The sequence below is a fragment of the Neophocaena asiaeorientalis genome, unplaced genomic scaffold (assembly GCF_003031525.2).
Source record: "Neophocaena asiaeorientalis asiaeorientalis breed wild unplaced genomic scaffold, Neophocaena_asiaeorientalis_V1.1 scaffold517, whole genome shotgun sequence".
Lineage (NCBI taxonomy): Eukaryota > Metazoa > Chordata > Mammalia > Artiodactyla > Phocoenidae > Neophocaena > Neophocaena asiaeorientalis.
Window position 1 is genome coordinate 2897156 of NW_020172724.1, and position 9372 is coordinate 2906527.

The following is a 9372-nucleotide window of genomic DNA, read 5'->3' on the forward strand; positions in this document are numbered from 1 at the left end:
GTACGTTCGTTGTCTTGGAGCTTTCTAATACTTTCACTCATCTGACTCTTACCAACAATGCAGCAGTGTGAGTAAGGATGAGTTGCCCAGAGTACCCAGCTAATAACGTGGGATTCCCCAGACTCCAACGTGAGTCTCTTGGGTGCCGAGCTCGTGCTGTTCGCAGCAGGCAGAGGTTCTGGGTCGTCCAAGGATGCGCGTCTGGCTGGGAGGCCAGAGGTGTAGTGACTTCTGCTCCTGTGCTTGTCCCCCTGCAGTTCTGCAGTGCCATTGTGCTCATCTTTTTCCTGGAGCTGGCCGTAGCCGTGCTGGCCTTCCTGTTCCAGGACTGGGTGAGGGACCGGTTCCGGGAGTTCTTCGAGAGCAACATCAGATCCTACCGGGATGACATTGACCTGCAGAACCTCATCGACTCCCTTCAGAAAGCTGTAAGCACCACCTTCTCCCTGATAGAGCTTGGCTTTCCTGGCTTCAGTCTGTGTGCATGGCTCGGGGCCCAGGCTGGTGGGGAACACTGGGCCTTCCCTTCTCAGCTCTGCCCACAGCCGGGAGGCCAGGGGAGGTGCTCCCCCCCGACTCTGGTCAGGTTAGCTTTGTCTGCTTGTGGTTGCTGGCAGGCCAGGCTTGCTCTCAGGGTGCCCTCCCCCATTTGCTTTGGGCAGGCAGTCCAGCTACACCCACGGCCACCCTACCCTCTACCCCCGCAGGGCCCGGGTCTCTCCAGCCCTGGCCACGCAGGCAGCTGCAGTCTCCTAGGTGCTGTGTGTGCTGAGGGGTAGAGCTGGGCGCGTGACTCCCCGACTGAGGCTATTCTTGTCCCCTTCCTCCTCGGGACCTTTTCCCCTTCCTGTTTGGGAGGGCAGAGCTGCCTGGAGGAAGGTTCTTCAGATGGAGAGGAATGTGACCTCCCTGGACACTGTTCCCGGGGGTTTGTCTAAGCAGTCCCAGGCTGTGGCCTTTTCTCTGTCAGGCCTTCCTCCCCCTTGTGTGTGGCTGTACCTGGAGGCTGGGACCACTGCTGTCCCCCATCCCTGCCACCCCTCCCGCCCCCCCCAGCCCCAGGAGAAACCAGCTCCCCACCATGCCAGCCTGTGCAAGGTTGTTGTTTGATCTGTGCTCTGCCAGAAAACCTAGCTTCCTCAGGAACTTTTTATATGGAACCCTTTTGTTCTGAGGAGAAAATAGAAGAGCATTAAAAATAACTATGAGCTGTTCTCCTTATTAACCAGAGCTTGTTTGCTCCTTATTTCATGTATTGTAGGATCCCACAAAACCCATTTATGTGATCAGAGATCCTTCCTGTGTCGTTAGATCCTTCCTCTGTTGTTAGATCTCTTCCGTGTTCGTCTGCGAAAGTCCCCATCCCACCCTCTCCTGACATCACTGCCCCCTGTGCCTTTTCCTTTTCTGTTCAAGGCTGCCATTCTCTCTTCACTTCCACATAACCTTGGGCTTGCTGGTGTCAAGGATGCAGGGTGGTTCCTCTCTGCAGTGGCCTCAACGACATTGTAGTTTTCTCCACTGCCTTCCTCTCCTTTTAAAAGATACCTTTCCTTAGAGATTCAGTAAATGATGGAGCTTCCTCATGGTAGAATATCAGGTAGTCGTTAGAGCACCTGGAACCACGGAGGACAGGGGCAGGGGAGGCGGGATTTTTACCTTAGAACCGGAAGTGAAGCCAAAATCCTGGTTGTGGGCCTGTGATCACGGCCATAACCGTGACAGCTGTAAGGGCGAGTGTGAAAACGACGTCTGCTCTTGGATTGGGACGCCGCTGACGTCACAGTGCTGCTTTCACTGCGTTTGGTTTTACGATTTTTTAGACAAATGGGGTTTTTCTTTGCTGCTTCACCAGATAGTGGGGGCTTCTGGGAAGGGAGGGTGGAGACCCCGGGTCAGGGCAGAGCTTTGGCTGCTTACCTTTCACCCCAGTCATAACTCTCCTTGGGAGTAGACTTCAGCAGCTGTTTCCTGTAAAGAGGCACGAAAGGTGACTGGGGTCAGCTTGGACCTTTGCTGGGGAGGAAAGCACACTGCCCACAAAGAGGTGTTCTCTCAGGGGGCAGTAGAGGACCACATCAGAAGGAGAGCGAGAAGCCCGCTCTCCCGGGTTGGGGGTCAGTTGGGGAGGAAGGGAAAGTTCCAGGGTGAGGAGGGAGTGGAGCTGACTCCAAGGGCACTGCCGAGCCGGCCTGGTGTGTTGGGCCCAGACAGGACCTGGACACAGTTTCCTTCTTAAGGGTCCACTCGGGTCACCTCGCTCACATCTCAGTGATGGGAGGTCCGTGGGGCGGGCTTCGATTTCTCTGAGGTGCCCTGAACCCCATGTGACAGACACCCTACGTGGGGCAACGACAGCCCTGGCTCAGAGCCCCGACAGTTCTCGGCTTTATGATTGCAGAACCAGTGCTGTGGGGCATATGGCCCTGAAGACTGGGACCTCAACGTCTACTTCAACTGCAGTGGCGCCAGCTACAGCCGCGAGAAGTGTGGGGTGCCCTTCTCCTGCTGTGTACCCGACCCCGCGGTGAGTCTGCCCGAGCATGGACGGTCCCTCTGGAGCGGAGCAGTTCCTGCCTCCCTGAGGGCTCTGGCTTCTTCTCTTCTGCGGATGGATTGAGTGCCCAGCTCCCCCTCCACTCGCCTCAGGGCTCTTGCAGCTCTGAAATCCTATACCTATAAATTCCATAAGTGTTTTTGCATGGCCCACCCTGGCTCTGGTGTGCTGGGTGAAGCAGGCAAAAAACAGTGGTTCCCCCTCCCGTGAGGGCCTCTCACTCAGGGGAGCCTGGACAAGGTGCTGTGAATATAATGAGCCCTGGTCTCCTTTCTCTGGAGAAAACAGTCAGTCCTCCGAAGCCCTGGGCAGTGGCATACATCGCCATGTGGGGGTGGTGCAGAATTCTTTCACTATTCTTTCTTCTTCACCTGTCTTCATCCCCAGGCCACAGACCACATCCTTGGGTTCCAGAAACTGAGCTCTTCGGTGGCCCCTGCCCCGTTTTTTTTGGCCACGCTGCACGGTTTACGGGATCTTAGTTCCCTGACCAGGGATTGAACCTGGCGCCACAGCAGTGAAAGCGCCGAGTCCTAACCAATGGACCGTCAGGGAATTCCCTTGGGTGTCCTTGAAGGAGCACTGAATGTTTGCCCAAACCTAGCCTGAGCAGAAGGGAGCCCCTACGGCCGTCAGTACCATCACACTGCCTGGTGCTGGGCCACGGGGCTCTAGGCGCGTTGCCCAGCCCGGGAGGGGCTCAGGTCTGCAGAGGCTGCACAGCGGTGTCTGACATCTCCACCATGACTGTGAAATCTTTAGCAAGTGTAGCTTTTCCCTTCTAGCTCAGGGATTGGCAGACTACAACCCCTGCACCAGATCTGGCCTGCTGTCTGTTTTTGGATGACTTGTGAGCCATGAATGGTTTCCGCCGTTTTAAGTGGTTGAAAATAAATCAAAAGAAGGATAATATTTTGTGCCACGTGAAAATCATGAAATTCAAACTTCAGTGTCCATAAATAAAGTTTTATTGAAATACAGCCATACCTGTTCATTTACATATTGTCAATGGCCGCATTCATGCTACAACAGCAGAGTTGAATAGTAGCTACGTAGGTGGGTTTGAAATATTTACTATCTTGCCCTTCACACAAAAAACTTGCCAACCTTTGTCCTAGCATGGAAGGTTAGTTGGCAGCATGATGGAAGGGCATGAGCTGTAATGGAATTGGTGCAGGTGTTTGCTGGCGTTTGGTTGTGACTTTTCTAGAGCTTTCTACCACCGGCTTCTGGAGCACAAAAATGACTAATCTTTCTGCTTTTCTTACAGCAAAAAGTTGTGAACACACAGTGTGGCTATGATGTCAGGACTCAGGTGAGAGCTCCAATGCATATGACTTTGAATTCTTCAGGTTTATTCTCTAGGGTCCAACTTCCCGATTTAGCACAAGTGCAAATTGGAGTGGGAAAGCCAGGGGAGACTAAGCTCAGAGGTGCCACCTAAGCTGGGAACCAGGCAAGCGGGAGCATACGGCCACGCACACGCCTTCCCTCAGCCGCTGGCAAGACAAGATTCATAGGAACAGTAATGGGTGTGATATCAAGCTCTGTGAACGACAGTCACAAAATCTAGCAGTTGCTACGTTAGTGGAAAGAAGATGGATGAAAGTTTGGGGGAACAAAGACGACATGTTTAAGAGGCCCTTGGAGTCCCAGGAGGTGTCTGTTATGTAGGGGTTCAGGATGGAGTTGCAGGAGGCACATGGCTTGGTCCAGCCGCCATTATGGAGGCAATGCTAACAGGGAGGGAGATAGGCTCAGGGCAGGAGCAGGGCTCAGCCCTCTAAGGGCTTCCTCAGGCCGTACGGAGTGTGCGCTTGGACGTGAAGAGGCGAGGACCCACCCCAGTCCTTGCCCTGGTGGCCTCTGGTGATGTGAATGACAGCTGTTCTGAAGGAGAGGGATCTCGGGGAAACTGCAGGCACCCTGCTGTTGGCCGTGGACACTAGGGATGTGACCCTCCAGGCTGGGAAACCTCAATTCCCTCTGCAGTGAGCTCCGCTTCATAGCGGTGGGCCTATGTCAGCATCAGCTTCTTCACTGACCAATTTCCTCGCCACTTGCATCAGTTGCTAGGGCTGCTGTAAAAAAGTACCCAGGCCCTGCGGTTAAAATAACAGAGATTTAATTTTCTCATAGTTCTGGAGGTTAGAAGTCTGAGGTCAAGGCCTCAGCAGTGTCGGTCCCTTCTGAGGCCCCTCTCCTTGGCTTGGATGGTGCCTCCTCTTCCCTGTGTCCTCACGTGGGCTTCCCTCTGTGTCTGTCTGTGTCCTAATCTCTTCTCACGAGGACACCAGTCATATTGGATTAGGGCCAACTCCAATGACCTCATTGTAATTTATTTACCTCTTTAAACAGCCTCTCTCCAAATACAGTCACATTCTGAGGTCTTGGGGGGTTAAGACTTCAACATAGGAATTTTAGGGGGACATAATTCAGCCCCTAACACTGCTAACGAATGAATGTTCCGTCAGTGTTTCATGGGTGAGGCTGATAGGGGAGGGGGGCCGGGGCTGACTGCTGGGTTCGGGGTGGGTGAGGACACGGTGTCTGCCGAGGCCACATCCCTGTATGCTGACTGAGCCTCCGCTAGGGTCGACTTCAGCCTGTTCCTGCTGGCTCTGCTTCTTGGAGCCAGGCTCACCTGGGCTCGGGGGTACACTCTGAGAAGCCATTGTCCCTTCCCTCTCCTGACTCAGAAGACGCTGAACCCTCTTTCCCCAGTTTCTCTCTTTAAGGCACATTTTCCTTCCCCAAGCCCTCGTCCCCCTCCCCTTTCTCCAGATGTGGGCTGTGGAGGTGTGTTGAACAAGCTGACCTTGAAATGTGTGGAGGCCCTAAGAGAAAGGGGTTAAAGATCACAGCCAGGGAGCCTTTGCTTAGACAGGTTATAAAATGCGAACGGCCCCGGGAGGGGCAGAGACTGAGGCAAATAGACGTGTTTCTCCTGGAGAGTTCTGTCTGTCCGTCTGTCCTCGGCACCAGCCTCCCAGATCCCTCGTTCCCCCCCACCCCCGCCGAGGTTTGTCTGCCCCCAGCGGGAGCCCTCTGGGGATCCAAGGTGGGGATGGCCTGCGTGTCACGGGCTCAGGCCGCTGTCCTGTTTCCCTGCAGCTGAAGAGCAAATGGGACGAGTCCATCTTCACGAAAGGCTGCATCCAGGCGCTGGAGGGGTGGCTCCCACGGAACATCTACATCGTGGCCGGCGTCTTCATCGCCATCTCACTGCTGCAGGTTTGCCCCCACTGCCCTTCGTGGCTTCCTCTCCCCTTGTGGCCGCACCTGTTCCCTTGAGCCAGATTTTACACTGGGAAAGATGCTGGTGGCCGAGGGCGCGTGAGGCCCGGGGTGAGTAGGCTGCTTAGTGTCTCCCGGGAGAAGAACTGGTGGGAGAAAGTCAAGAATTCAGTGAATCAGAAAAACCAGGAGTTTTTTCAGGGTTGCCCAGGGCTGGGAGGAGAAGCCGGCAGCCCCCCAGGCAGCCTCGGAGGCAGCTGAGGCTGCTGCTCTGTGGAAAACCCACCATTTAGAAAATGTTCGGCTCTGACCTTGCCTTGAAGAGGGTGACTGGGGTGGACTCGGGGTCACCAGCCATCCACGCACCTTTTTCCTCCTTCACTCAGTGGTTGACTGATCTCAAAGGAAGGCCGAGAGACAGAAGCATCTGGAAAAAGAAAGAAAAAAATTTACTTGCAAAGCAGGCAAGGATCTCTTACTTCAGAAGGCCTGGCCCATCAGATACCAGCCACAAGAGGGATTGAAAGTGGGGGGTGAGGGGAGCAGAATTCCTCAGGTCACCAAGTTCACATTAGTCTGTTCCTGGTAGGAAAAGATCAGCCTTCCCACGTGATTATCCTGGTCACTGAGGTCGGGGTGTAGCTTCAGACACCAGCATGGCCCAAATCGGGGACAGTCTTGTTTTTATGGTGGAATCCAGGTTTGCAGGAAACATTCGAGATTTGGTATTTGGGGAATCAGAACCAGTCAGGGTGACCCTGTCATTTTCCGTTTCACCCCGGGTACAAAGCGAGTCGCGGCCTGTGATACGGGATGTGCATGGTCATGTTGCAGGCAGGGCAGAACGTCCGTTTTGCTTCTGTGGTGCCTGCTGTTTGCCCCTTCTAGGCTTTAGGGAAGATCCCACTGTTTTTCACGCAGCAAAGCAGAGCCCGGGCTCATTTGTTTTAGCTGTGGGTTGGTCTCGTTTGGCCACGTGCCCAGTTGCTGCTCTCTGTCTTCAGCCTCTGCGGGTGGGTGTGGAGGTGATGGGAAGTGCGGGGTGCCCTGCCCCACCTCCCCCTCGGCCCCGATGCTGACGGCCGCTGCCTCTGCCGGCTTTGTTGTCAGATATTTGGCATTTTCCTGGCGAGGACCCTGATCTCGGACATTGAGGCAGTGAAGGCAGGCCACCACTTCTGAGGAGCCACAGGTGGGCGAGCAGAGCTGAGCCACGCCGTGGAGGCCGAAGCCCTTCACCGCCATCAACTTCACGTCCAGAGGGAGAGAAACGGACGCACCCAGCCCGAGCCAGCACCCCGCCTTCAGCATCCGCGTGACGTGATCTCTGTTTCTGCTTGCTGGTGCTGGAGACCCAGGGGCCCCCTCTCACCTGCACAGACTTGTGACCAGCAGCCCCGCTGGGGTCTGCCTGGAGTCAGAGGGTATGTCTTTAAGTGGGGGAGGTGACTCTGAGGGACAGACGGCTCTGGTGGCTGCACCCTGGCCTCCTCACCGCTCATGTCATTGGTGCTGGCCTAGGGGGCAGCCACACCTTCTGTGGCCCTCTGAGTGCCAGGGGGGCCCGCAGTGTCTGCACAGGTCGGGGTGTTGGCAGGATCCTCGGCCATGTCAAGTGAAGTAAGCCTGAGCCAGTGCGGGGACTGGTGCCACGGGAGTGCCTCGTCCATCGCCCCCTGGCGCCCAGGGCGGGAACTGTCTCCAGCCTCAACCGCATTATGCCCTGAGGGCACGAGGGGGCAGTGGGCATGGCTCTCCTGCGGAGTCAGCTCTCCTTTTCCTGAAGTGTGTAAATAGTTTATTTATAGGGCAGGAATGTTCTCACACCACATCTTCATTTCCTGTGGCATTCTCCTCTCAACAGCCTTACGCGGCGTCTGGGACTGACGCCATCCCTTTCAGTTCCCTTGAGTGTCCCACGAACCAGCTCCAGCAGCTTCTCCATATCACCCCTAGTAACCCAGCTGCACATACATGCTCCCCCTTCGTCTGTGCACCCCCCACATGCATACCCCCACTCCCCTCCCAACTTGGCCTCACTGTCTTCTGGTCTTGGTGCTACTGAAACTGTTACCCGGAACTTGAATCGTGATCCTGACCCTCCCCCACTGCAAGGCCGGGGAGCCCCAGCCAGAGATGGCCAGCTGGACCCCTTTGGCCAGGGCTCCTCTCCAGGCCACATGCTGAGGGCCGGCTGGCCGGCCTGGCATTCGCCTCTCCCTGGAAAGAGAAGCCCCGTAGCCAGGCCCCTGGGCCGAGCCACGGACCCCAGCCTGCAGCTGCGTAGAGGCTCAGACGTTTCGTTGCTCACTTTCATGGTCACCTTCCACCCCCTGACGGGGATATCTGTGGTCACCGTGTCCACCTTTCCTGTCAGGGCTATTGGGGGCTTGCTGTTGGAAATGAAGTCTGTCTTATGTACTGAATAACCCCCCAGGCGTAGCTGGGGCGTTCGTGCGTCTTTGGCTGGTCTACACTCTAACGCCTCTCTGGATCTCGTACCAGTTCTGTCCTCATCGTTCAGGGATGGAGTGCCACCTTCACATACTTGCCGAAGTGTACATGCTAATGTGGTATATACTGGTGGGTGTTTGTTGATGATGTTGGTTTTGTTTTGTTTTTTTACCATTTTCTCTGTAGACTAGGGGAAGAATGCTTGTGTTTTTAGGAAGTGTGATGCTTTTCTTTGACTGCCAAACTCTTTTATGGAATATATCTTTATATTAATGCCGTTGTTGTGATTGTTTTTGTTTTGGGTCATATCAAGATGGCATTAAGCATCTCAGTGGTAAACTCGGCTGCCGAGGGAAACGGTGGGATCGGGTGTGGGTAGGCATGACGGGAAGGTAGGTGGTTGGCACAATCTGAAATAAATCTTATCGGGTGATTTCTTTTAGGTTCTGTGTGCCACTTTCAGTGATTCTTTGTGCGGAGGTTACACCTGGAACAAGCTGGCTTGTGGCTTAGATATGCCCAGCTGGAAGCATAAGGTAGAACTTTGACTCCACAGGCCCGGAGGAAATGGTATTTTAGGTTATAACTGTACAGCCCCAGGCAGTAAGGTCCAGGCAAAAGAGCCTGGGGACACTGGGTTGGAATCTGGGCACTGCCACTGCATGAGCTGTGTGTCTTAGACCTGCTGGCCCATCTGTGGAGGAGGTTAGTGGCAGTGCCAGGTACATCTGACCCAGGCTGCCCTGGGGGAGTCGGTGGCCCCAGGCCCTCACCGCTGGTGTGTGGGCACCAACAGCTCCTGCTGTCCCATCTATTCATGTGGACCTGGTGGCTGGACCCCTTGCAAGTGTCTTCACAGGTCACAGCCCAGTTCAGGGTGAAGTCTAGCTGTGACTTTTTCAGAGTTTGGGTTTGTTTTCCAATTAGTTTACGAAACTTGCTGGCCACCTTCAGCCATCTCATCTGACTCCGAGTTGGATGAGAATAGAAAAGAAGTGCAGGATAAGGGATGCTCACGTGGCATCTCCAGCACACTGGGCTCCCTCCACGGAGCTGCAGTGCAGCCCTCCCAGTCACTCCCTGCCCAGCCTACCCTGAGTCTCCAGCCACTCCCTGTCCTCTCA

The 9372-nt window shown here is 55.0% G+C and overlaps 1 protein-coding gene across 8 annotated transcripts in view; it reads left to right on the plus strand.

Annotated features, from left to right (window-relative positions):
- The window catches only part of TSPAN14 (tetraspanin 14), a 41135-nt gene extending 32613 nt beyond the window's left edge, over positions 1 to 8522 (plus strand). For 6 of the 8 annotated variants that reach the window (XM_024740266.1, XM_024740265.1, XM_024740262.1 and 3 more), the window contains 6 exons: positions 258 to 428; positions 2402 to 2527; positions 3828 to 3872; positions 5672 to 5791; positions 6181 to 6258; positions 6905 to 8522. In XM_024740266.1, coding sequence (XP_024596034.1) covers positions 258 to 428; positions 2402 to 2527; positions 3828 to 3872; positions 5672 to 5791; positions 6181 to 6258; positions 6905 to 6976 — 612 coding nt within the window. In that variant the 3' untranslated portion in view covers positions 6977 to 8522. The remainder of the gene's footprint in view (positions 1 to 257; positions 429 to 2401; positions 2528 to 3827; positions 3873 to 5671; positions 5792 to 6180; positions 6259 to 6904) is intronic. The other 2 variants (XM_024740267.1, XM_024740263.1) reach the window with 1 other exon arrangement.
- The last annotated feature ends 850 nt before the right edge of the window (positions 8523 to 9372 follow it).